Consider the following 26,953-nt stretch of genomic DNA (forward strand, 5'->3'; position numbering starts at 1 on the left):
ACAAGAATTTGGCGAGGTCGGGGCGGGAACAAAAATGGACGTATTATACGAACACATGCAGAGGACGGCCGAAATGTGAGCCAATGGGCCGAGTAGCCCAGTCGGTTCCAGTCCAATCGTAAGTCTACAAAGACTGGCTTGCTTTCCCCGCGATGGTTTATGCTTGATTGCCTTTGCGGACGATCCCCAAGTCTACCCGGGAAACAGAAATTCGACTGGGATTGTTGGCAATTTTCGCAGAACAAGATCATCGAGCCTTTAAGCACCGGAGAGGTAATCGAATTCACCGCACAATTCTGGTACTGGAGTCGTACGATTCCGTTCTTTCTTGCTAATACTGATCGATGAAGGCGCTTCACAGCACAGTAGGAGTATGAAGAAGAAGAAGAAGCTGCTGGAACTGCCTCACGCTCTCGATATTTAGCCGTTTAACGTCCTACAATTACCGAGCTTCTTCTCGTCGTGTTCTTCGCTATTTCAAGAACGTCATGAGTCCCATTCAGAACCTCGAGCAACATTCTCGCCACCTCGTTGAGCCTGAACTCAGTACGCTCTCTTTATCTCTATCTATCTATCTATCTCTCTTTTCTTTGATCGGGCGTGAACGCATTTGTCTTTGCGAGCACTAGTTCTAAGAAACTAGGTAATTTGATCTTGAATTTGTTGTTGCTTATCACATTTATCTAATTTGTTTTAGTATTTCACTTCGAAAATCGCTTAAATTATGCCATGGAGATGCAACGTGCTCGGTTTTTGCACCAATTTCCATATCGTTATCATATTTTCTTTCTGTTTCTTGTCGATCAAACTGAGCTATGCTTACTCTTACCCGTACCGTTTTTTTTTTGTTATTTTTGTTTTGTTCTGAAATGCAATCTTGAGCAGGTATTCAGACAAGGCTTCAGATGGCAACGGAGGTTCGAGATAGCCTGGAGATTGCTCACACTCCCGAGTACTTGAATTTTCTGAAATGCTACTTTCGAGCGTTCTCTGTTATCCTACTTCAGATTACAAGTCCTCAATTTACTGATAATCTCGAGAATAAACTTCGGAACATTGTGGTGGAGATCCTTAATCGTCTTCCTCACAGTGAAGTTTTAAGACCCTTCGTGCAGGATATGTTAAAGGTTGCCATGCAAGTGCTTACCACAGATAACGAGGAGAACGGCTTAATTTGTATCCGCATAATCTTCGATCTCCTCAGAAATTTTAGACCGACTCTAGAACATGAAGTGCAGCCATTCCTTGATTTCGTGTGCAAAATTTACCAGAACTTTAAGTTGACCGTAAACCATTTTTTTGAAAATCCAGCTACCGGTGTCGAAGATCTAAAGCCCACGGATGTATCCACTACATCGGACCAGTCAATGACTGCCGGATGCACAGGGACTATGCAGCTTAATCCCAGTACCCGTTCATTTAAGATAGTAACAGAGAGTCCACTGGTCGTGATGTTTCTTTTCCAGCTGTATAGTCGTCTTGTTCAAACAAATATCCCTCTCTTGCTGCCTCTGATGGTTTCTGCTATTTCTGTTCCAGGACCTGAAAAGGTTCCTCCCTTTTTGAAGAATCATTTCATTGAACTGAAGGGTGCGCAAGTTAAGGTACGCTGATTGGATATTCTTCTTCAACTTTTTTTTTTTTTAAAAAACAATTGGTGGGGGTTATCGATTTGTGCATGACGTGGGAGCGTATTTAACCTTTGTAAGATTTCTCTACAAGGCGATACATTCGTGGTAATTTCTCCAGCTCCATTTGGCAAACAGGCCTTTGTTATTCTCTTTCATCAAATATAATCCCAAGACCTCCCTTTAAGTTAGGAGGTTTATGGTATTTCTTCGGACAAGATGTGGACATCTTTCCATAGATAGTTTTTGAACAATCTTTCTATTTTTGTAGCCACTTTGTAAGGCATTTCTAATAGAAATATATAGTAAGTAGGAAGGTTGGATAATGTGACTTGTATTAGAGTGAGCTTACCGCCTTTGGATGTGTATCTTGAGGACCATGTTGATAACCTCCTTTCGTATTTTTCAAGAAAGGTCTTCATTTTTTTTTATAAGAGATAAGGATATGTTATCCATGATGTTTACAAAAAAACCTTCTCAAACAACAATGTTGAAGAGCTTAGTATAAGTCTGGGCTTTTTTCGTGAAGACTCTTTGATTTCTTTCTTTCCATAGAGTCCAAAAGAAAGCCATAAGTGGTTTTGTGATTCGCTGTATTTCTTGCATAGTGGGCACCAACTTAGAAATAGAGTCCTATAGAACATTCTTTTTTACGTAGATTTTTACTTTTGCTAATGGTTTTATGCGTTATTTCCCAAAAGAAGAACTTCAACTTTTTAGGGTGATTTCCTTTCCATGTTGTCTTTGTTAGTGTGGGGCTTATTGCTTCTACTTTTTTTTCCTTAGGTCCATTATCAAAGATTTTGTAGAAGACCCTGTTAGCATTAGGAAGTCATATCAATGAGTCTGCTTCTTAAACAATACAATTGAGGTGAGGTTGAGGCTTAATTCAGCCCATTCTGTAACTTCGTTAACCCTTAGGTTCCTACCAAGCTTCAAGTCCTAGAATTTGTTGACATCATTCCATATTTCTTGGATTGTGGTTGTTTTGCTATGAGAAAGTCTATATAGAAGTGGATACCGTAAGGATAGCATGGGGTTTTCAATCCAGGGATTGGTCCAGAAAGATGTGATTCCTCCATCACCAACCCTATGGCAAATTCGGTTGGTGATGAGGTTTTGGTGTTTTCTTTTTATGTACTTCCATGGTCTTTTTGCAGAAGATGGAGAGGGTCAATTTGTATATGTTGTAGGAGTATATTTGGCCTTTATAAATTTTCTCCACAAGGCGTTTTCTTTGCGATTATATCTCCATATCCATTTGGCGAGAAGAGGTTTGTTCTTCTACTTTATCGAAAATAGACCATGTCCTCCCTTATGTACCGGGAGGTTTATGATATTGCACCATACAAGGTGTGGGCCATCTTTCCACAAGTAGTCTTTGAATAATCTTTCTATATCCTTAGTCACTGTTCGTGGCATGTAAAAGAGAGACATGTAGTAAGTGGGGAGGTTGGACAATGTGGTTTGTATGTGGGTGAGCCTTCCGCCTTTAGAAGTATAACATGATGACCATGTGGATAATCTTCTTTCTATTTTTTCAATAACGGTCTTCCAAAATGAGAAGGATTTGTGGTTCCCATTTAAGGGTGATCCTAGGTACATATTCGGGCATTCACCCTTTACAACCACATCGGTTGGCTAGGTCTTCGGTAATCTTTGTGCTAACATTGATGCCCATATTCTCTGTTTTTTGGATATTGATATTTTGTCCTTAGAAACTTTCAAAGGTTTTTATCGCCTCGATCATGTTTTTTGTGGAGAAGACATTTGGCAAATCAAAGAAGATGATTTTATCATCTGCAAACTGAAGATGGTTTATGCTTATGCTTTCATTTCCAACCTAAAAGCTCTTTATGTGCCCTTGGTATTCGTCCTTGGTGAGTAAGCAACTTAGGCAATCCATTACCATTATGAAAAGGAATAGGGATAAGGATCCTATTTTTGAAGACCTTGTGGGGCGTGGATCTTCCCTCTCGGTCTTCAATTGATGATGATGGAGAAGTTTGTGAGTGAAATAAAATCTATTATCCGCCTTCGCCATTTTGAGCCAAAGCCTTTTGCTACTAGAATATTTTCGAGAAAAGTCCAATCGACCTTGTCGAAGGCCTTTTCAAGTCAAGCTTGACGACGACTCCTTTTTGTTTCTTTCTTTTCCATTGATCTATAAGTTCATTTGCCATGAGCGGTGTTTCGAGGATACTCCTTCCTTCCACAAAAGTTGTTTGTTGCCCAGTAATCGGGAAAGGTCGGACCCTTTTAAGACGCTCTGGTAGCACCCATGCTATGATTTTGTATTGTCCGGTCGTAAGACGGGGCGAAAGTTTGTGACAATGCAGACATCTATTTCTTTGAGATCAAACAAATGCATGTTTCATTTAGGTTGTTGTTAATAATTCCATTTTGAAAAAAAAAAAAAAAATCTTGGAACACTTTCACGATATGGGCCTGCAAAATGTTCCTACATTAAATTTTTTTTTTTGAGGCAAAACCATCCCATCTTGGACTTTTGTCGGAGCCTAGGAATTGTATTACCTTCCCTACCTCTTCTTTGGTGAAAGCAACCTCAAGGGAGGCTGCTTGCTGTTTGTCAATTGGGCTCCGGTCAAGATCGTGGAGAAATTCAGTGAGGGTGTCGTCCTTTGTATATAAGGACGTGTAAAAGGATACAAATTCTGATACAATTTCATCTTTATTTACTGAAAATTTTTCCTTGTATCGATAGAATTTCCATGATGGCACTCTTTCGTTTCTTTGAAGCCATGATACGATGTTAAAATTTGGAGTTCATGTCGCCCTCATTTAGCCATCATCTTTTACATTTTTGTCCCTGAGATTGCTCTTCCTTTGCTACCAACGAGATATTTCAATAATGGTCTTCTAGAAGGAGAAAGATAAGAATTTCGAGTTGGGGGCAATCCTAGATACATATTCGGCTAGTCACCATTTTTACAGCTGTATTGTTGGCGAAGTCCTTGATATAATCTGTGCTAACATTGATGCTCCTGATATCTGTTTTTTTGGAGGATGATGTTTTGTCTTGAAAATCTTTGGAAGGTTTTCACCCTCTCAAACATGTTGTTTGTGGAGGAGCATATGGCAAATTGTAGAAGAGAATCGTGCCACCCACAAATTGCAGGTGGTTGATACTGAAGCCTTAGTTACCAACATGGAAACCCTTTTATCTGCCCTTCGTATTATACCTTCGTAAGTAAGCTACTAAAACAATCCATTACCATTATGAAAAGAAAAGAAAAGAGGAAGTTGAGTGTGGCATAGATTTTCCTTCTCGGTCTTCCATTGATGATGGTGGAGAAGTTTGTGGAAGAGATGCTACCTTTTATCTACCCTCTATTTTGAGCCAAAGCCTTTTGTTGCAAGGAAGACCCGTGGATTTATATGTTTTTGACAATCAGATAGAGCCTGCTGCTATTAGGGATTCTCTGTACTGATATTCCATTAAATAATTTTGGTCTAGAGTTGTATATTTTTCTTTTACCATAAGTTATGCTGTGCACATGATTAGTCAATCGTGTAAAGTGACCACTAACCACAGTAGTCAATTAGGCTGTACGTTAACCGCAGTAGTCAATCAGGAAGTAAAGTAACATTTAACAATCTACTTATCTTTTGCCTTTGTGATTGCAGACTGTTTCGTTTTTAACATATCTGCTGAGGAGTTCGGCTGATTATATCCAGCCACATGAAGAAAGTATTTGCAAGAGTATTGTGAATTTGCTGGTTACATGTTCAGATTCCGTGTCAATTCGAAAAGTGAGAACTTTTGTCATTTATTATCATGGGTTTCTTTTCCTACTTGGTCAGTTTGGTTGAAAGGAAAATCTGAGAACTAAGCTTAAAGTTGTTCAATGCAGGAATTATTAGTAGCCCTGAAACACGTTCTTGGAACAGAGTATAAGAGGGGCTTATTTCCATTGATAGATACACTGTTGGAAGAGAAGTAATATACTACCCATGTACATCCTAATGCGGAGCTTTGCTGTTATTCATACTGATACGTTGTTGTTGTATCTTTTTCACACTTTCAGGGCTCTAGTTGGAACTGGTCGGGCATGCTACGAGACGTTAAGACCATTAGCCTATAGTTTACTAGCCGAAATTGTGCATCATGTCAGGGGGGATCTTTCCCTATCTCAGGTATCTTCATTGTGCAATTTGAGTGCTAATGCAGGAAGTTTCTGAGTTTGTCTTATTTGTTGACTTTTGTGTTCCTACAATTTTGAGGTGGGTCGCTAAAATCTATTTTAGAATGACAATATCTATGGATATGAATTTTCTTGACAGTTTTGTCCTGAACCTTAAGAACGGAAAGTTTTCATTTATAATTTTTCCACTAAGTTTATGCTACTATACTTGTTTTGCTGTCCTGAATTTCAAATGACATTACCGGAAGATGGGGTTGACTTCTTGGAGAAGTCACTTGGAAATTGGAATTGGAGGCATGAGTTTATAAAAAAGTTTGGTACCAATCACAAGCGACGAGTTTATGAAAAAGTCTGATGCTACCAATCACGAGTGACGAGAAAACTGAAAAGAATATTTTAAAGGGAATGAAATTCAAAAGGAAAGTAATTGTTTAGTAGTTTTGTTTCAATCTATCTTGTTCCCCTTTTGGGCTTCAGGGGCTGTCTGATACTTTTCACGTCACTTTTTTCTTACCTTGGTTTCTGCAGCACTCTGTTACAGTTTATCATTTGATAAATGCTATATGATGTTCACAGCTGTCACAGATTATCTACTTGTTCTCAAGTAACATGCATGATGCCTCACTATCACTTAGCATTCATACTACTTGTGCACGGTTGATGCTGAACTTGGTACCTTTTCTAACTGCTTACTTCCAATGTTTTTAACTTCTTCCTATTTCCCATTCTTTGACCTTCTTGAATAAAGTGGATTTTGGATATAGGTGGAGCCAATCTTTGAGAAAGGTGTTGACCAAACGTCTATGGATGAATCACGAATTCTCTTGGTCTGACATAAGAATATGTTTCTTGATTGTATTCTCAATTAGCAAGACATAAGCAGTGAATTTTATGTTTAATATGACAAGCATCTCATGTATAGGGGCGTATTTTGGATGCTTTTGTTGGGAAATTTAGTACATTCAAGCACACCATTCCTCAGGTACCACAATTACCATATTGACATACTCCCCCCTCTTCTACTTCTGTCTTAATAACTTGAAAAGCTATGAATTGTTGTTAATGTTGAGTTCTTTTCATACTTCATAGTTATTGGAGGAAGGTGAGGAGGGAAAAGATCGTGCAAATTTGAGGTCCAAGCTTGAGCTCCCTGTGCAGGTTGCTTTTACAACTTAACTGGACTGCCTTTTTGTTTTGCTGTAAATTTCTTTTGATACTCATGTTCGGGATTGTTTTGAGCATAGTCTCTATCTTTTAATTTTATTTTGTATTATTGTCACTGGAAAAAGCTCATATTTATTTTTTTCCCTGTGAGATAGTAGGCATGTAGTCCTACTTAAAATGAAAGGCAATACATTGTACTTTTCTAATAGACTGGTCGATGAAATAGAAGCATGAGCTGAAGATGGATTTATCTTGACCACTTCTTATGAATTAAAATGAAACATTTTTCAAAAGTGGTGTTCAATGGTGTTGGTCTGCTAATTGAGTAAACTTTTGTCGTCTACAAACTTCTGGAAATATTATTAATTCTACTATTTACACAATGCAGCATGTTCTTGATTGATATTCCGATACTTCCTTATCTTTTCTCCAGCATTCATCTGTATATTATTTGGTCCGTTCTCTACCATGTTCTTGCAGGCAGTTTTAAATTTGCAGATCCCTGTGGAGCATTCTAAGGAAGTCAATGACTGTAAGCATTTGATTAAGACGTTAATCATGGGTAATAAATTCTCTTTCGTAATTGCTTTGTTTGAATTAGTTTGTGAATTCTGTATGTTGTTCTTCTGGGTACTTTATTGTTGGAGCTTTTTATTTTTATTTTATTTTATAAATTTTGGCTCTGTTTTCTGTTAGGAATGAAGACTATCATTTGGAGCATCACTCATGCACATTTACCCCGTTGTCAGGTGTTTCACTAATACTAAAAATGATGGTTTCAGTTTGACTGCTTGTTCGTAACTTGGTTATGTTATGTAATCTGTGGATTTATTGTTAAGGTTTCTCCAACTCCAAATGGAACACATCCGCAGATGCTTGTTACACCAACATCAAATTTGGCAACACCTCAAGCATTTAAGGGAATGAGAGAGGACGAGGTATGATATAATTGATGATGAATGTGTGTGCGCTATTTAGTTGGCTTGATTAAAACCTAACCATAATTTTGGTCTGGGTAGGTGTGCAAAGCCTCTGGTGTTCTGAAAAGTGGTGTTCATTGCTTAACACTATTTAAGGAAAAGGACGAAGAAGTAGAAATGCTTCATCTGTTCTCCCAGATACTTACTGTTATGGAACCACGGGATCTGATGGACATATTTTCATTGTGCATGCCTGAAGTTTTTGAGTGCATGATCTCCAACACACAGCTGGTCCATCTGTTTTCCACATTTTTGCAAACACCTAAAGTATATAGACCTTTTGCGGATGTTTTGGTTAATTTTCTTGTCACCAGCAAACTTGATGTGTTGAAGAACCCAGATTCACCAGGGGCTAAATTGGTCTTGCAACTCTTTCGTTTTGTCTTTGGTGCTGTTGCTAAAGCACCTGCAGATTTTGAGCGTATTTTACAGCCTCATGTGACTGTCATAGTGGAAGTTTGTGTTAAAAGTGCTACAGAAGTTGAAAGGCCTCTTGGGTACATGCAACTTCTTCGCATAATGTTTCGGGCATTAGCAGGGTGTAAATTTGAACTTTTACTACGTGATCTGATTTCTTTGCTACAGCCTTGCCTTAACATGTTACTGACCATGCTTAATGGTCCAACTGGGGAAGATATGAGGGATCTGTTGTTGGAATTATGCCTCACATTGCCTGCACGGTTAAGCTCATTATTGCCTTACCTTCCTCGTTTAATGAAGCCTCTTGTTTTGTGTCTAAAAGGAAGTGATGACTTAGTTAGTCTGGGTTTACGAACACTTGAGTTCTGGGTTGATAGTTTAAACCCTGATTTCCTAGAACCTTGTATGGCTAATGTGATGTCTGAAGTGATTTTAGCCTTATGGTCTCATTTGAGGCCAATGCCCTATTCTTGGGGTGCAAAAACATTGCAAGTTCTTGGAAAGTTAGGTGGTCGTAATAGACGCTTTCTCAAGGAGCCACTTGCTCTAGAGTGCAAGGAGAACCCGGAACATGGGCTTCGTTTAATTCTTACCTTTGAGCCATCTACTCCCTTTTTGGTGCCATTGGATAGATGCATTAATCTTGCTGTATCAGCTGTGATGAACAAAACCGGTGGTGTTGATTCATTCTACAGGAAACAAGCTTTGAAATTTCTTCGTGTCTGCCTGTCATCTCAGTTGAATTTGCCTGGAAATGTGGCTCATGATGGCTATACGCCCAGACAATTGTCAACTTTGCTAGCCTCTTCTGTTGATTCCTCTTGGCGGAGGTCTGAGACCCCAGAGGCAAAGGTTGGCTTTCTTAAGATTGTGTTGCTTCTATCTCTCTAACATGGCTCTGCTTTTTGATGGAAAGCCTTTTTGTATCCTTTGCGCTATATTCAATTTTATAAATACTTCACAATGTTGCTTATTTGTTCTGACATTCTTTGCTGCCTTTTTGAATTTATTGTGATTGCCTCACTAACATGTCAAATAGAGGACCGATTTCCTGAGGTTCTTTCTTTGAAATTAAATGGTGGTTCTTGGATTTGTTATAAACACAGAATTTTCAATTACTCAATTCCAAATGTTGTGCAATATTGAAGAAAAACCAATACAGCCTAACATTTATATTATTCCATATTGAATCTTGGTGGCTATCTTTTGAAAATAAAACAGTCAAGGAAAAAAGTCTATGCTAAAACATTGGTCTTATAGAAATCATAGTTTTGGGAGTTTTGTTCAATTGTACACATTTCTATGTTGTGGGTTTCTTTTTCTTCATCTTTGGCTTCTTCTTCTTTGTATTGCACGTTAAAATGTAAGTGTGATTTGACATAAAAAGAGGTTCCTTTATTATCTAAAATTGCTCCACATTCAGCCGAAAACTCATTGAAGGAGGAGGTTCGTTAATAAGAACTGACATAGATATAATAAAGGAGGTGGTGGTCTGACCATAAACAATCTGTGAAGGAGTTACTTGAGTTGAGGAGCGAAAGGACATATTATACGATTACTCAGCCAATGCCACCCAAGACAATGAAAGCTTAATCCTTCTGGTCACTTCTACAAATTCTATTTTTTTTTTCTTTGCTGCCAGGAACGGAGGTCCTCCCTGTACAGTTCGGTTACCTATTTTGAAAGCTAAAGTGCCTATAAGATCTTTAATTCTTTGTTTGGTCACCAATTTATTGGTGTATCAAAAACTAATGAGATGAAAAACCAATGAGAAAGTTAAAAAAAACTCATCCTGCTCAAGCCTTAATTCCTGAAGGTGTGTTTTACGAACGGGAAAAGAGTTTAAGATCCTTTTAAGCATTGCATTTTCACTAGGAAGATTGCGGAGTGCTTTGCAGTACAAAGTTTTTATGGAACCCCAGAAGTAGTTTTCCGTGTTACCATCTGATCTTGGCTGAAGTACTAGTCTCCAGCTTGTAAGTTAGTCTATCTTGTAGCTGTTTTCTGGGAGATTTGGATAGAAAGAAATAGGAAAACTTTCTTAGTAGAAAAGAAACAGTCGAGGGAAATTTGATATTGGGTGTGGTTTTATTTCTTTTATTGGCTGTCACTTGCTAATGAACTTTATGGCCTTTTTTGGTCAATAGCAGAGTTTTTCTTATTTCCCAGCCTTCTTATTGAAGAGGTCTCTGCTGGTCGTAGATTCTCTCTGCTTTAGTGCAGATGACTGTGTTTTAATTGAATGCTAATGGACATCATTCTTTCTGATTGTTAATATTCTTGTCCTACCCGTTAATCTCATTTGAAATAAAGATGGTGTCTAATTTTAATTTGATATCTTTCTGGTTGTTAATATTCTCATTCTGATTGTCAGCATTGATCTTTTTCTACATCTTTTTTCTTCTTCTTTGTTTTGTCACATTACTTGTGCCTACCTAAATGGGTTTGAATTCCTAAATCCAATTACTGTAATATCTGCCATTGCTCTAATAAGAGGGATTTTTTTGCAGGCTGATTTAGGCGTGAAGACAAAAACCCAACTTATGGCTGAGAAATCTGTTTTCAAACTTCTATTGATGACCATTATTGCTGCTGGTTCAGAGGAGGATCTCCATGAACCGAAGGATGATTTTGTTCTTAATGTATGCCACCATTTTGCTATACTTTTCCATATCGATTCTTCTCTAAATAATACTCCCGTTTCATCTGCCTCACTTGGAAGTACTTTGCCTCCTTCAAATGTTAATGCTAATTCCAGATTAAAAAGTGGTGCCTGTTGTAACCTCAAAGAGTTGGACCCTCTCATTTTTTTGGATGCTTTAGTTGAGGTGCTAGCAGATGAAAACAGGCTCCATGCAAAAGCTGCTCTGAATGCTCTAAATTTGTTCTCTGAAATGCTTCTTTTCCTTGCTCGTGGAAAACAAACTGATGTAATAATGACTAGAGGGCCTGGCACCCCAATGAATGTTTCCAGCCCCATGAGCCCAGTATATTCACCACCTCCAAGTGCCCGCATTCCAGTTTTTGAGCAACTTTTGCCACAGCTTTTGCATTGTTGTTATGGCAGAACGTGGCAAGCCCAAATGGGGGGTGTAATGGGACTTGGTGCTGTAGTTGGAAGGGTTACTCTTGAAACTCTTTACCATTTTCAAGTAAAAATTGTACGGGCCCTGGTATATGTTCTGAAAAGGCTACCCATTTATGCTAGTAAGGAGCAAGAGGAGACTAGCCAAGTACTTAATCAGGTTCTTCGAGTTGTGAATAATGTGGATGAAGCAAACAGTGAACCACGAAAACAAAGCTTTCAAGGTGTAGTAGATGTCCTTGCTTCTGAGTTGTTTAATCCCAATTCATCAACTATTGTCAGAAAGAATGTGCAGTCATGCTTAGCTCTTTTGGCCAGTAGGACTGGTAGTGAGGTGTCTGAGTTGCTTGAACCTCTGTATCAACCTTTGCTTCAACCTCTCTTATTGCGACCACTTCGGTTGAAGACTATTGATCAACAGGTCTTGAACTGCGTGTTATTTAAATAGTTTACGTTGTTTCTATGTTAACCTGCTCTGATCTACAGGTTGGAGCTGTTACAGCCCTGAATTTCTGCTTGGCACTAAGGCCGCCTCTTCTAAAGTTGACTCAGGAGTTGGTTAACTTTCTGCAAGAAGCGTTGCAAATAGCTGAGGCAGATGAAACTATATGGGCTGTAAAGTTTATGAACCCAAAAATAGCGACATCATTGAACAAGCTCCGAAAAGCTTGCATTGAGTTATTGTGTACCACCATGGCATGGGCGGACTTTAAAACTCCCAATCATTCTGAATTGCGTGCAAAAATCATCTCAATGTTTTTCAAGTCATTGACATGTCGGACTCCAGAAGTAGTTGCTGTTGCAAAGGAAGGGTTAAGACAGGTTTAGTTTTTTACTGGTTTTATTGTCAATATGGTTTATTTTCTGTCATCATTATTTTGTGTAGGTAATTTCAAATTTTCAATAAATACAAGTGAGGTCTAATCTCAATTTTAGGTAAGAATTTCACTTATTCCCATCTTGGCCCAGTAATATTATGCTTATGGTAATATCCTTTTTTATTTTATTTTTTAATATTAACATTAAAAGTTTTAATTTTATATATTTTTCCGAATACGATTAGTAAGTGAGGACTTCTGATGAGAAATCAAATGTGATTAATTATTTTTATAAAAATATTAGTTTAATTTTATTTATTTTTATTTTAAAATTTTAATGCATATGTTGTTGGGTTAGATTGCAATCTTGGGAGCTTAATTGCAGTATGTATAAGTTAGTGGCTTAGACAGTTGCATAAGAAAAATGATTAGGTGAATGGAATTTAATACAATAGGGTCTAAGTTAGACCTTATAAGGTGTTATTTTTTATGGGTTGTGTGTTTGTGTTAGTTTTGTTTTAGGATTTACCCCTCGTTTCTGTATAGGTTATTAATCAGCAAAGGATGCCCAAAGATCTGCTGCAAGGTAGCCTCAGACCTATTCTGGTAAACTTGGCACACACTAAAAATCTTAGCCTGCCTCTTCTTCAAGGTCTGGCTCGCCTTCTTGAACTTTTGGCCAGTTGGTTTAACGTTACATTGGGTGGCAAGCTGTTAGAGCACCTCAACAAATGGTTGGAGCCAGAAAAGCTTGCACAAAGTCAGAAAGCATGGAAGGCAGGCGAAGAACCAAAAATTGCAGCAGGTAATTTTAAGAGGAAAAAAACCAACTATAATTCAAACTTACAATAAAATCAAACTCATAAAAAGTACAACTCTAGAGAAAAATGTCCAAAGTTCAAACCCAACTAATGAGCATCCAATTCAATTAAAAAAATTAAAACCTACAAAAATTCCCTCGTTGAGCTACGAGAGGGCAACAACTAGGCACAAATCTTGATAAAGGAAGAGAAGAAATTCTTGGAAAAAAATGACAATTCAATCAAGGGAGTGATTAATTTTTCCGCTTTAAATAGTTCACGTTTTAATTTGATAAAACTAAAATTTCAGGGCTAAAATTGACCTACTGAGGTGGGTACAAGGGTTAAAAGCTGAATTTCTCCGTTCTTACTTTTGTCTTGTGGAGTTACATTAATTTCCCGGCATGGGTTGCTGATTATCTAATGTTTGTATTTTCTCCTTTCAGCTATCATTGAACTTTTTCATCTGCTTCCCACGGCTGCATCCAAGTTTCTTGATGAACTAGTAACATTGACTATTGATTTGGAAGGAGCTCTTCCCCCTGGACAAGTGTATAGTGAAGTCAATAGTCCTTACCGTGTTCCACTAATTAAATTTTTGAACCGATATGCACCGCTTGCTGTTGATTACTTCCTTGCTCATCTTAGTGAACCAAAATACTTCAGACGGTAAGTTTTGGATAGTTGGTTTGTTTGTGGAGTTTTTCTCAGTTGTCAATCAAAGAAAACCTTACCAAAGATGTAATAATCATGTCACTATTTGCTTGTTCTGATTTTAGTTATGCTTTCAGGTTTATGTACATTATACGATCAGATGCTGGCCAATCTCTGAGAGAAGAACTTGCAAAATCACCACAAAAGATACTTGCTAGTGCGTTTCCTGAATTTGTACCTAAATCTGAAGCTGCTTTAACTCCCGGTTCATCAACCCCACCTGCTCCTTTATCAGGTGATGAAGGCCTTGTAACTCCTTCTGATGCCCCCGATCCACCACCATCTCCCTCAAGTGTAGTATCTGATGCTTATTTTCATGGTCTTGCACTTATTAAAACTTTGGTGAAATTGATGCCTGGTTGGCTGCAGAGCAATCGTGTAGTTTTTGATACTCTTGTACTTGTTTGGAAGTCACCTGCTAGAATATCTCGACTGCACAATGAGCAAGAGCTAAACCTAGTGCAAGTAAGATTACAAACTGCTGCATTTCCGATGGATGTCTGAATTTAGGGAATTAACTATGCCTGCCTATTTTTATTATTTTTACTTTTCTGATGTTATTTAACATTTAAGCTGTGGACTTATATCTTGTTTGTTGGCTTAGAATGATTCAATACATTTACATGCGGGATTAGTTGATACAAACCTTATTTTCTTTCATTTACGTCTTACAGTTATCTCAAACTATTAAGACCTTGATTGCGTGTAGTGCATGTGTTAATATTTGATTTAACATTATCTTGTAAATATTTTCGTTTTTTTTCGTCCATTGGGTCATACAAAGTTTACTCATTATCCACTTGAAAATAGTATTATTAGCAATATTTTCTCTATTGTTTTAGCTGGACCTACTTCAGAAATATATCTATATATATATTCTGTTCAGAACGGCTTTTCAAGCCAAAAGTTGGTTTTCATTTCTTCCTCTCTTTGGAGTGGGTTAAAGAAGCCGCTTCTGCTTTATTTACCATATCAAATAAATTTCTTCATTTTCCTCTTATTCCATTTCCTACCTTTATTTTGAATTTGTTCCATCAATCTCTAACATATGATTTTTTTCTTCTATTTCTTTTCCATCTTGAGTGGGTCAGTTGGAAGATGCTTCACTTCATCAATTATTAAATGAGATTTACAATGTTTATTTGATGCTTTTCTACTCTGATTTACTTAAATGATCGGAACATTATGATGTAGGTGAAAGAAAGCAAGTGGCTAGTTAATTGCTTCCTTAATTATTTGCGACATGAAAAAGCAGAAGTGAATGTGCTCTTTGACATACTTTCCATCTTTTTGTTTCACACTCGAATCGACTACACATTTCTGAAGGAGTTTTATATCATTGAGGTAACCTCATTCTTAAGTTTTCTTTGTGAAGATTACTAATATGACTGTCCACCACATATTTTCTGTTGTATGGAAATGACTATTTGATGGTCTTTTCTTATTTTATTATTATTATTTTTAAAAAAATTTGGTACATGAAATGATTACTCTGTCTCTTAGGTTGCTGAAGGATATCAACCGAACATGAAGAAAGCACTTCTATTACATTTTCTGAACCTGTTTCAATCGAAACAACTTGGTCATGATCATTTGGTGATTGTAATGCAAATGCTAATTCTTCCTATGCTTGCTCATGCCTTCCAAAATGGGCAAAGTTGGGAGGTTGTAGATCAATCTATAATTAAAACAATTGTCGAAAAACTTCTTGATCCTCCAGAAGAGGTGATTTTGCTATTTATTGTTATCTACCTGAAACGGTTCTTTTTCCTAGTTTTCTTAAATATCTGAACTTCTTTTCTAGGTGTCAGCTGAGTACGATGAGCCCTTGAGAATTGAACTTTTACAGCTTGCAACCTTACTTCTCAAGTATCTTCAGAGCGACTTGGTCCATCATAGGAAAGAACTAATCAAGTTTGGTTGGAATCATCTAAAAAGGGAAGATAGTGCCAGTAAGCAGTGGGCCTTTGTTAATGTCTGCCATTTCTTGGAGGCTTATCAAGCACCTGAAAAAATTATTCTTCAGGTATTTATTATGTATTGTAGAGATGGTTGTTTTTCGTTTATCTTTTACACAAATTGTATGACCTGAGCAGGAAACTGAAAAAAAGGAGACTTTCTTAAAAGTTGTACAGGGAATTTTACAGAAATAAGGAAATATTTTTTTGGACAAGAAACAAACTTTTTACTTGATAAAATAAAAGAGGCTGTACAACCATAGCTACTATGACACTATGGAATTGTTCCTGACAAAATATCCTAACTCTGATGTGGATGCAGGTTTTTGTAGCACTTCTTAGAACTTGTCAACCAGAGAATAAAATGTTGGTCAAGCAGGCTCTTGATATACTTATGCCAGCCCTTCCACGAAGATTGCCTCTTGGTGATTCTCGAATGCCAATTTGGATTAGATATACCAAAAAAATACTGGTCGAGGAGGGCCACTCAATTCCTAATTTGATTCACATTTTCCAACTCATTGTGAGACATTCAGATCTCTTCTACAGTTGCAGAGCTCAATTCGTTCCACAGATGGTGAATTCTCTCAGTCGTCTAGGATTGCCTTATAATACTACAGCAGAAAATAGAAGACTTGCAATTGATCTTTCTGGATTGGTGGTTGGTTGGGAACGTCAAAGGCAAAATGAAATGAAGCATGTAACTGAAAGTGACGCCCCTGGCCACAGCAATGATGGAATGACTTCATGTCCTCCAGGTGCTGATCCCAAGCGTTTGGTTGATGGTTCTACATTCCCCGAAGATTCAACCAAGCGGGTCAAGGTTGAACCTGGTCTTCAATCTCCCTGCGTCATGTCTCCTGGTGGTGCATCATCAATGCCAAATATAGAGACCCCCGGGTCAACAACACAACCTGATGAAGAATTTAAACCAAATGCTGCAATGGAGGAAATGATTATAAATTTTCTTATAAGGGTATGCACAAATTTTATTTTGTTCTTTCATTTATCGTTAGTTCACTGGTGCCGCTTTTCAATTATTGTCATTGTAACTATGGATTTGCTTGATTGCATAATTAGTCATCCATCTATTGCCTCGATAGTTTAGATTACTACACTGAAAAGTTTGTTTCTTGTTAAAAAAAAAATTAACCTTTTCTTTTATTATCTCCCTTGAGTGCATGTATCGTATACCCTTCTATTTTTCTTCATTCTTCTCTTTGAAAAGTAATGTTCAGTTGCTCTCGTTAGGTCCATTATTTTGATTGGTTGGGTGAGTAGTGCGATACCATTTTTTCATCAACCAGTATTCAAGCTATCGGCCATTTGATTTGATGCAATACTTTATACAAGTAAAAGATGTCGAACAACTGAAACTATAACGTTACATTTGCAGAATATTGTGGAAATATCATCTTTGTGGTGCATCATTATCTTGTTTTGAATTGATTCTCACGTTTTAATCTCTGTATTAGGCTTTTTAACAGTTATACTTTTATGGATAAAGGTTGCGTTGGTTATAGAGCCCAAGGACAAAGAGGCAACCGCCATGTATAAGCAAGCATTAGAGCTTCTGTCACAGGCCCTGGAGGTGTGGCCAAATGCTAATGTCAAATTCAATTATCTGGAGAAGTTGCTCAGTAGCATCCAGCCATCTCAGTCCAAGGACCCTTCCACTGCTCTTGCACAGGGCTTGGATGTAATGAACAAAGTTTTAGAGAAGCAGCCGCACCTGTTTGTCAGAAATAATATCAATCAGATATCTCAAGTATGTTGCTGAGCCCTATTTTATCCTAAGAACGTAGCATTTACTTTAATTCAATTAAAACCATGTCTCATCTTTTGGACAGATTCTAGAACCCTGTTTTAAGCACAAGATGTTAGATGCTGGGAAATCATTATGCTCCCTGCTAAGGATGGTATTTGTGGCTTATCCTTTGGAAGGGGTCACAACACCACCCGATGTGAAGTTACTGTATCAAAAAGTTGACGAGCTAATAAAAAATCACATCAACAGTTTAACTGTTCCTCAGACTTCATCTGAGGATAACACTGTTTCTTCCATTAGCTTTGTCCTGCTTGTAATTAAAACTTTGACAGAGGTGCAGAAGAACCTAATTGATCCATATAACCTGGGACGCATTCTTCAGCGCTTGGCACGAGATATGGGATCATCAGCAGGTTCTCATTTGAGACAAGTATGGAATCATCACTTGTCATTCTCTGATAACAAAACGTTCCTTGTCTTCTTCAGCGTTTTTATCTTTCCACTCTAAAAATTCCTGGTCTCACATTGAATATGTTTTCTTCATGCGTGATGTTGCCTCACTTGGAGCATTAAATGGAGTTTAACTGGATATCTTGCTATTATAATTTGCAATCAACTAATGTTCTGGTACTGAATAAATTTTTTGCCGTGCATTTGTCTCTTACCATTAGTTCAATGAAAAGTTTCATTTCTTGTTCAAAAGAATAAATTTTTTGTTGTGTGCTGCTGCCGTGTCTTGGTCTTTGTACAACATGCATTCCTCATACAAAACATGATTTTTTTTGTTTACCATTTTTTAGGCTGAATCATTTAGAAGCACGAGTTGGAGTATTCAATTGGACTTCCGTGGGATACTTTCCATTAAAATTATAAATATGAAAATTTTGAGAGAAATAAGATAACATCTGTAGTCTCTTTGGTGAAAACGTTGTCCAGTCTTATTTTTATAACTCACTTTGGTCCTCAACCTGAGGTTTTGGTCGAACGAGTCTTTTGGATAAAGAGGGCCGATTTACTTTAGGCAACTAACATAATGGTAAAAATAAATAAAGTTTATACAGAATTAAATCTCTAGCGTTTGAAGCAAAATGAATCTTTCTTTGTTGAAGTCAGAATTTCAATGTAAATTAGCATTGCATGCTATAAAACTTTGAGTCTCTCTTCATTAACTCCCGTTTTGTTACTGTAAATGTTGTTTACTTCTGTAATTATGATTAACGTATTCTATTATAATTTACTGGTTGGAGAGCCCTCTGTATCTTCTTTAATATCTTGGATGGATGGCTCCTAGCCATTGTTCCACTACATGTCCTTTTTGTGAAATAGAGATATTTCTTTTAAGAAGTCTATAAATATGTTGAGCTTATGGTTTTGATGTTATTTGATTGCATATTTTCAATTATCTTCAAACCTATCATGTAAACTTCATTTCTATATTACATACACTTTATTAACACAATTGGTTATGCTGAAAAGTTTATCGTCGTCATCATCATTAGGGTCAAAGGATGGATCCTGATTCTGCAGTAACTTTTTCTCATCAAAGTGCTGATGTTGGAACAGTCATCTCCAATTTGAAATCTGTTTTGAAGCTCATTAATGAAAGAGTCATGCTTGTTCCTGAGTGCAAGCGTTCTGTAACTCAAATCATGACATCACTGTTGTCAGAAAAAGGCACTGATGCCAGTGTGTTGCTCTGCATACTTGATGTGATAAAAGGGTGGATTGAGGACGACTTCAGTAAAATGGGGACATCTGTCTCCTCTAGTTCTTTTCTTGCTCCTAAGGACATTGTCTCTTTTCTTCAGAAGCTATCACAAGTGGATAAGCAAAACTTCTCTTCCAGCGCTGCAGAAGAGTGGGATGGAAAATATCTGCAGCTCCTTTACCAAATTTGTGCTGATTCAAATAAGTGAGTGCTACTTTTTGAACTTTCCATGTGCTTGGAAAAAGTTATAACAATATATACATACTTTTTTTTGTGTTTTCTAGATATCCCTCGTCTCTGCGTCAAGAAGTCTTTCAGAAGGTTGAACGCCAGTTCATGCTGGGTCTGAGGGCAAGAGATCCTGAAATTAGGAAGAAATTTTTCTCCCTATATCATGAATCTCTTGGGAAAACTTTGTTTACAAGGCTGCAATACATCATCCAGATACAGGACTGGGAAGCTTTAAGCGATGTATTCTGGCTCAAACAGGGCCTCGATTTCCTTTTGGCAGTTTTAGTTGAGGATAAACCTATAACCCTCGCCCCGAACTCTGCAAGGTTACCACCTCTTCTGGTATCTGGTCATGTTGCAGATTTCTCTGCAGTCCAGCACCCGGTTATTGATGCTCAAGAGGGTCCTGAGGATGCCCCTTTAACATTTGATTCCTTTGTTCTTAAGCATGCACAATATTTAAATCGGATGAGTAAACTTCAGGTAGTTGAATGCTTTGCTCATAGGAACTAATTATCATTCTATCACTCATTCTTGTCTCCGTCTTTTCTCATGCAGAGGTGAAGTTTAACACGTTTTACTCTCTGTATAGGTGGCTGATCTTATTATTCCATTGAGAGAATTGGCCCATAATGATGCAAATGTTGCGTACCATCTATGGGTTTTGGTTTTCCCTATTGTCTGGCTAACATTGCAAAAGGAAGAGCAGGTGGCACTGGCCAAACCAATGATTGGCCTCCTGTCAAAGGATTATCACAAGAAACAGCAATCAAAGAGACCAAATGTTGTACAGGCACTTCTAGAAGGGCTCCAGCTAAGTCATCCCCAGCCTCGGATGCCAAGTGAGCTCATTAAATATATTGGCAAGACTTACAATGCATGGCATATAGCACTGGCTCTTCTTGAAAGTCATGTTATGTTGTTCATGAATGAGACAAAATGTGCCGAGTCTCTAGCGGATCTATACCGCTTACTCAATGAGGAAGATATGAGGTGTGGACTTTGGAAGAGAAAGGCAAACACTGCAGAAACTAAAGCTGGACTTTCACTAGTTCAGCATGGTTACTGGCAGCGTGCTCAAAGCCTTTTTTATCAATCAATGGTTAAAGCGACCCAAGGTACATATAATAACACTGTACCAAAGGCTGAGATGTGTCTTTGGGAAGAACAATGGCTTTGCTGTGCTAGTCAACTTAGTCAATGGGAAGCTTTGGTGGACTTTGGGAAGAGCATTGATAATTATGAAATACTGCTCGACAGTCTATGGAAAATGCCTGATTGGGCATACATGAAAGAGCACGTTATACCAAAAGCTCAAGTAGAAGAAACACCAAAAATTTGTTTAATTCAAGCATATTTTAAACTTCATGATAGGAGTACAAATGGTGTAGCAGATGCGGAAGTTATAGTGGGAAAAGGAGTTGATCTTTCTTTAGAACAATGGTGGCAATTACCTGAAATGTCAGTTCATGCCAGGATTCCACTTTTGCAACAATTCCAGCAGCTGGTTGAAGTGCAGGAATCATCGAGAATTCTTGTTGACATAGCCAATGGAAGCAAACTTTCTGGAAGTTCTGTTGTTGGCGTGCCTTCAAATCTCTATGCGGATCTAAAGGATATCCTTGAGACTTGGAAACTGCGAATTCCAAATGAATGGGATAGTATGACTGTTTGGTGTGATTTACTGCAATGGAGGAATGAGATGTATAATGCTGTAATTGATGCATTTAAGGATTTTGGCTCAACAAATTCCCAACTTCATCACCTTGGTTTTCGTGACAAAGCATGGAATGTCAATAAGCTTGCTCATATTGCTCGTAAACAAGGACTTTATGATGTTTGTGTAACAATACTTGATAAGATGTATGGTCATTCGACAATGGAAGTGCAGGTATTATGGAACAATTGAGACGTTCATATCATATACTTTTAGTTGGAGCTTGATACTAGTTTATATCATATATTAGGACTGCTTTTTAGTGATCTTCCTAAAACTACATATATCACCTACAGATTGCTTTTTAGGTTAGTTGCAAGTGTAACTTTGTTAGGTTAGTTGCAAGTGTAACTTTGCATCAATAGATTGCACATCAAACTAGTAGTTCAAAATCCTAGAGGTGACTGAGATCACTTTTTCTTGATATGGCAAGGTGCATCAGCTCCATTTGTTCATTCATGTTATTTTATTTGTTGCATGTTTGTAGGAGGCTTTTGTGAAGATAAGAGAACAGGCAAAGGCTTACCTGGAGATGAAGGGAGAGCTCACCAGTGGCCTGAATTTGATCAATAGCACTAATTTAGAGTATTTTCCCGTGAAACACAAAGCAGAAATTTTTCGTCTCAAGGGAGATTTCCAATTGAAATTAAGTGATTCAGAAGGTGCCAATCAATCATACTCCAATGCAATAACTCTTTTCAAGAATTTGCCCAAGGGATGGATAAGCTGGGGGAACTATTGTGACATGGTATTTTTTATATCTTCTTTCTTCATGTATTTCAGCTTTTGAGATGTGATCTCAACGTCATTGGAAAATTCCCTTTTAGGCTCACAAAGACTCCCACGAAGAGATTTGGTTGGAATATGCTGTTAGCTGCTTTCTTCAAGGCATTAAATTTGGCATTTCCAACTCAAGAAACCATCTAGCTCGTGTATTATATCTTCTCAGCTTCGATACCCCTAATGAGCCTGTGGGTCGAGCGTTTGATAAGTTTTTGGATCAAATACCACATTGGGTTTGGCTGTCCTGGATTCCTCAACTCTTACTTTCCTTGCAAAGGACTGAAGCACCTCACTGTAAACTTGTTCTCTTAAAAATTGCGAATGTTTATCCTCAGGTGAACCTTGTGTATTTTCATAACAATATTTCTGTTTACACTTATTTTGTATTATTCGATAATTACCTGTAAAATTTCAGGCACTGTATTACTGGCTTCGTACTTATTTGCTTGAAAGGAGAGATGTTGCAAATAGATCTGAGATGGGAAGGATGGCAATGGCTCAACAAAGAATGCAGCAAAATATCGCTTCTGCTGGCTCTCTTGGCCTGACTGATGGAGGTTGTAGAGGAGGTCATGGTGGCAGTTCTACCCCTACTGATAATCAAGGTCACCAAGGCACTCAATCAGGTACTGGAATTGGATCTCATGATGGTGGTAATCCTCACAGCCAAGAGCCTGAAAGGACCACTGGAGTGGACAGCAGCACACATGCTGGAAATGATCAATCTCTCCCGCAACCTTCTTCCAATGTCAATGAAGGTACTCAAAATGCATTAAGGCGCAGTTCTGCCTTGGGCTTAGTGGGTTCTCCATCTAGTGCATTTGATGCTGCAAAGGATATAATGGAGGCTCTCAGAGGCAAGCACACTAATTTGGCTAGTGAACTTGAGGTAATGGTTATCTTTTTATATTTACTTTTTCCTTAATACCGTCTGCCACTTTCCTCCTTGTCAAGATGACGGTTATGGTGATTAACATTTATTTGTTTAATACTAAAATATTTGTGCTTCTTTATTCCTCTTGCTGTGAGGGATTATGAAGACCATGGCAAGTAATGTCTCTCTCGTATTCTTCTATTAAAGAATTCTCACTCTAGGGATTTTTTTTTTTCAAGGCATTTCTAAATGTTATTATCCGTGGTTTACTTTTCTTTGAGCGAATGGGAGGATGTGTTTATTATTATTTTTTTAAAAAATTTATCGTGAGGGATAGGATGATGTGGCAAGGGGATAATAAGTTTTTCTCGTGAGGAGTAAAGGATGAGGAATGAAGGATGAGGAATGCTAGCCTCTCCCCTTATCCAAAGATGTCGCAAAAAGGCTTTCCTTAACTCGAATGTTTGGTTTCTTTTTCTTTTCATGAGCTCCTCCTCACATAGTAGGCTCTAGTTTGGTGTATGGTATTCAACAAGTAAACTGTTAAGCTTCAAGCGAGGAGGTAATGGTAACACACAGATTTTAATACTAGAAATCGTACGGTCATGTCATATTAATTCCGAATTCTATATACCTACATTTATTTCGACTTGGCCCTAGTGGATGATGACGAATATAACATATATTTCCTTTTGCAGATTCTACTCACGGAAATTGGTTCGAGGTTTGTTACTTTGCCAGAGGAGAGACTTCTTGCTGTGGTTAATGCATTGCTCCATCGGTGCTACAAGTATCCCACTGCTACAACAGCTGAGGTTCCTCAATCTCTTAAAAAAGAGCTCTCTGGAGTTTGCAAGGCTTGCTTCTCAGCTGATGCGGTTAATAAACATGTTGATTTTGTGAGGGAGTACAAGCAAGATTTTGAGCGTGATCTTGATCCAGAGAGCACTTTCACTTTCCCAGCAACTCTGTCGGAATTGACTGCAAGATTGAAACACTGGAAAAATGTTCTTCAAGGAAATGTTGAGGACAGGTTTCCTGCAGTCTTGAGATTAGAAGATGAAAGCCGGGTGCTGCGTGACTTCCATGTGGTTGATGTGGAGGTACCAGGACAATACTTCACCGATCAGGTATATTTGACGAGGCCTTAAACAAATGTTTAAATCAGTGTTAAGTGCGAGTTATAGTAGAATTCAATAGCTCTTGAAAGGTCTTGTGCGAGAAACAAAAATTGGAAGCGGGTTTGTTTTTATGTTTAATAATCGATTGAACAGTCTAAGTAGAAGAAACGAACACCTTTGAGGCTGCTGGCGTCTCAGTTTTGTTAATGCATGATGACAAGATTCTGTAACCATTAACAGGAAATTGCACCTGACCATACAGTGAAGTTAGACAGAGTTGGAGCAGACATTCCAATTGTCCGAAGACATGGGAGTAGTTTCAGACGCTTGACTTTAATTGGTTCTGACGGTTCACAGCGTCATTTTATAGTCCAAACTTCCTTGACCCCTAATGCTAGGAGTGATGAGCGCATTTTGCAACTCTTCCGAGTTATGAATCAAATGTTTGATAGGCACAAGGAATCAAGACGCCGCCACTTGTGTATTCATACTCCAATCATAATTCCTGTTTGGTCACAGGTTAGAATCCTTTTTATATGGGTTTGATTAACTTAAATGCTGGGAATCATCTGACTGACTGCGTCTGCACACAAATTATTAACTTTAGATGTTGGATATCTTCCTGATTATGGTTTGTATAGGTTCGCATGGTGGAAGATGATTTGATGTATAGCACTTTTCTTGAGGTGTATGAAAATCACTGTGCCAGAAACAACCAAGAGGCAGATCTTCCAATTACATTTTTCAAAGAGCAATTGAATCAAGCCATATCTGGTCAAATATTGCCGGAAGCTGTTGTTGATCTTCGCCTCCAAGCTTTTGGTGCTATAACGAAAGACCTTGTAATCGAGGGCATTTTTTCACAGTATATGTATAAGACATTACTCAGTGGAAATCACATGTGGGCTTTTAAGAAGCAATTCGCCATCCAATTAGCCCTTTCGAGTTTTATGTCTTACATGCTACAAATTGGGGGAAGGTCACCCAACAAGATTTATTTTGCTAAGAACACGGGGAAAATTTTCCAAACAGATTTCCACCCTGCATATGATGCAAATGGTATGATCGAGTTCAATGAACCAGTGCCTTTCAGGTTAACCAGGAACATGCAAACCTTCTTCTCACATTTTGGAGTGGAAGGTTTAATTGTTTCTGCCATGTGTTCTGCTGCTCAGGCTGTTGTTTCACCCAAGGTAGTTTTTTTTGGAGTTTCTTTCTTATAGCTGTGTTGTATGATTGTTGGTTAGTGACATGCGATTTTAAAATCTTGATTTTCAAAATATCAGCAAATTCAGCATTTGTGGTATCAACTTGCTATGTTCTTCCGTGACGAGCTACTGTCATGGTCTTGGCGAAGACCGCTCGGTATGCCTTTAGCATCCATCACAGGTGCTGGTATGAACCCTGCTGACTTCAAGCATAAAGTCTCTACCAATGTTGAGAACGTCATTGACCGGATTAATGGAATAGCACCTCAACATTTCTCCGAGGAAGTAAGCTTTCTAACCTCAACCCCTTATTATTATTGCCAACCTCTTCTTTTTGGAGTATGATTAGAGTTCTACTGTGAGATCCCACATCGACCGGGGAAGGGAACGAGTGCCAATGAGAATGCTGGGCCCCAAAGGGGTGGATTGTGAGATCCCACATCGATTGGAGAGAGGAATGAAGCATTTTTTATAAAGATGTGAAAACCTCTCCCTAGCAAACACATTTAAAAAACTTCGATGGAAAATTTGAAATGAAAAGCTAAAAAAAAGATAATATTCACTTTCACTTAATGAGTAACAAGTCTATGAGATTGGGGGATTTATAGAAGGTCATTTTAGTTTATGATATTGCTTTTTGTCTTTTAATATCTGCAATTGCTCTTGACCTTCCATACTTTATCCAGGAAGAGAATGTCATGGACCCGCCTCAGTCGGTACAAAGGGGTGTGTCAGAGCTGGTTGATGCTGCATTGCACCCAAAGAATTTGTGCATGATGGACCCGACATGGCATCCCTGGTTTTGATTAGACAATCCACAAATGGGAAACAGGAGTGCAAGGATTCAAATTTGACACTGGTAATTTGGTGTCTGCCTCTAACATATTGTTGTTCATAGCTAATGATGTGAGTCCTTAACGAGACTACTCATCTTGACCCCATGAATTTTTTGATGATTACCGATGTTGATAGGCGAAATCTTTCTATAATTTCCAGTCTTGTTTCCCATGTGTATATAATAATAAATCGGTAAAGGTTTTTGCATATACATATGATGCCAGTTCTCACATCGTTCCAACGCCGAATATTCACTTTGTTTATGGTGGTAGCACAGGAGAACTGTGCATCATTGACGCCTTAAAAACAGTCGTGGAAATACTCTGATATCAGTTTTTTTTTTTTTTTTCAATTTAGTTCATATTATTTACAAAAAAAAAAAAAAAAAAAACAATTTAATCTCATGTTTTAATATTTTTCAAGTTAATTTATTACATTTATGTAAAAATGGAAAGTTTTTAATTTATCTTCTAATTTTAAAGAAATTGGAAGATAATTTCGTATTTTCTTCTCCTACATGACATTTTTCTACAATTTTTTTTTATTATCAACAAAATTTTCATATTTTCAAAGAGTTCGATCATTAAAATTAGCTTTCAAGTTTCTAATCGAATTGATTGAGTAAAATAAAGTTAAGACTATTGATAGATGTTACAACAACATATGAAATTGTTATTCAACAATTCATGTCGTAGTGATAAAGTTGATACGCTATCAAATACATATTTAGTAAAAAAAAAAAAAAAAAAGTAAAATAAATTTATTTATTAAAAAAAGAAACTCCACCGTCATAGTTGAAGCTTGGAAAAGGCAAAAGGAGACTGCTCATGGAGGAAGAGTTTGTCCTATTTAGTCTTTTCACATTGTGTAATACACGGATTACTTCCCAACTTAACCGACACGACATGTCGGTTTCTCAAATACAGACATCTTTTTGTTCAAGCTTCAAATCCAACGACCATACTATTTTTTT

General features: G+C 37.7%; 1 protein-coding gene across 2 annotated transcripts; it reads left to right on the forward strand.

Annotated features, from left to right (window-relative positions):
• The first annotated feature begins 101 nt into the window (after window positions 1-101).
• Window positions 102-26,210, forward strand: LOC111781324 (uncharacterized). Of its 2 annotated transcripts, XM_023661854.2 has the most exons (35): window positions 102-546; window positions 886-1,604; window positions 5,277-5,402; window positions 5,504-5,589; window positions 5,678-5,786; window positions 6,371-6,466; window positions 6,559-6,621; window positions 6,717-6,776; window positions 6,884-6,952; window positions 7,439-7,520; window positions 7,655-7,707; window positions 7,798-7,896; window positions 7,978-9,210; window positions 10,869-11,864; window positions 11,930-12,265; window positions 12,808-13,066; window positions 13,508-13,730; window positions 13,853-14,240; window positions 14,970-15,119; window positions 15,279-15,500; window positions 15,580-15,801; window positions 16,056-16,709; window positions 17,241-17,501; window positions 17,584-17,931; window positions 19,001-19,413; window positions 19,494-19,923; window positions 20,033-21,331; window positions 21,645-21,905; window positions 21,985-22,275; window positions 22,356-22,829; window positions 23,513-23,944; window positions 24,176-24,454; window positions 24,577-25,128; window positions 25,222-25,428; window positions 25,830-26,210. In XM_023661854.2, the coding sequence occupies exons 1-35, from the start codon at window positions 489-491 to the stop codon at window positions 25,947-25,949; spliced, it is 11,670 nt and encodes a 3,889-aa protein (XP_023517622.2). In that variant the 5' UTR covers window positions 102-488; the 3' UTR covers window positions 25,950-26,210. The 2 variants fall into 2 exon arrangements, with proteins under 2 accessions (XP_023517622.2, XP_086976048.1); XM_087119922.1 differs by lacking the exons at window positions 102-546; window positions 886-1,604; window positions 5,277-5,402; window positions 5,504-5,589; window positions 5,678-5,786 and having other exon boundaries at window positions 6,390-6,466; window positions 6,543-6,621.
• The last annotated feature ends 743 nt before the right edge of the window (window positions 26,211-26,953 follow it).

The sequence above is a fragment of the Cucurbita pepo genome, chromosome 19, assembly GCF_057944985.1.
Source record: "Cucurbita pepo subsp. pepo isolate OVF chromosome 19, ASM5794498v1, whole genome shotgun sequence".
NCBI lineage: Eukaryota > Viridiplantae > Streptophyta > Magnoliopsida > Cucurbitales > Cucurbitaceae > Cucurbita > Cucurbita pepo.

Coding starts and splice junctions, on each gene's coding strand:
- LOC111781324 (XM_023661854.2), top strand. CDS start 489: ATGAGTCCCATTCAGAACCTCGAGCAACATTCTCGCCACCTCGTTGAG. Junction 14,241..14,969: donor AAGAGCTAAACCTAGTGCAA/GTAAGATTACAA, acceptor ATTATGATGTAG/GTGAAAGAAAGCAAGTGGCT. Junction 25,429..25,829: donor CTCAACATTTCTCCGAGGAA/GTAAGCTTTCTA, acceptor TACTTTATCCAG/GAAGAGAATGTCATGGACCC.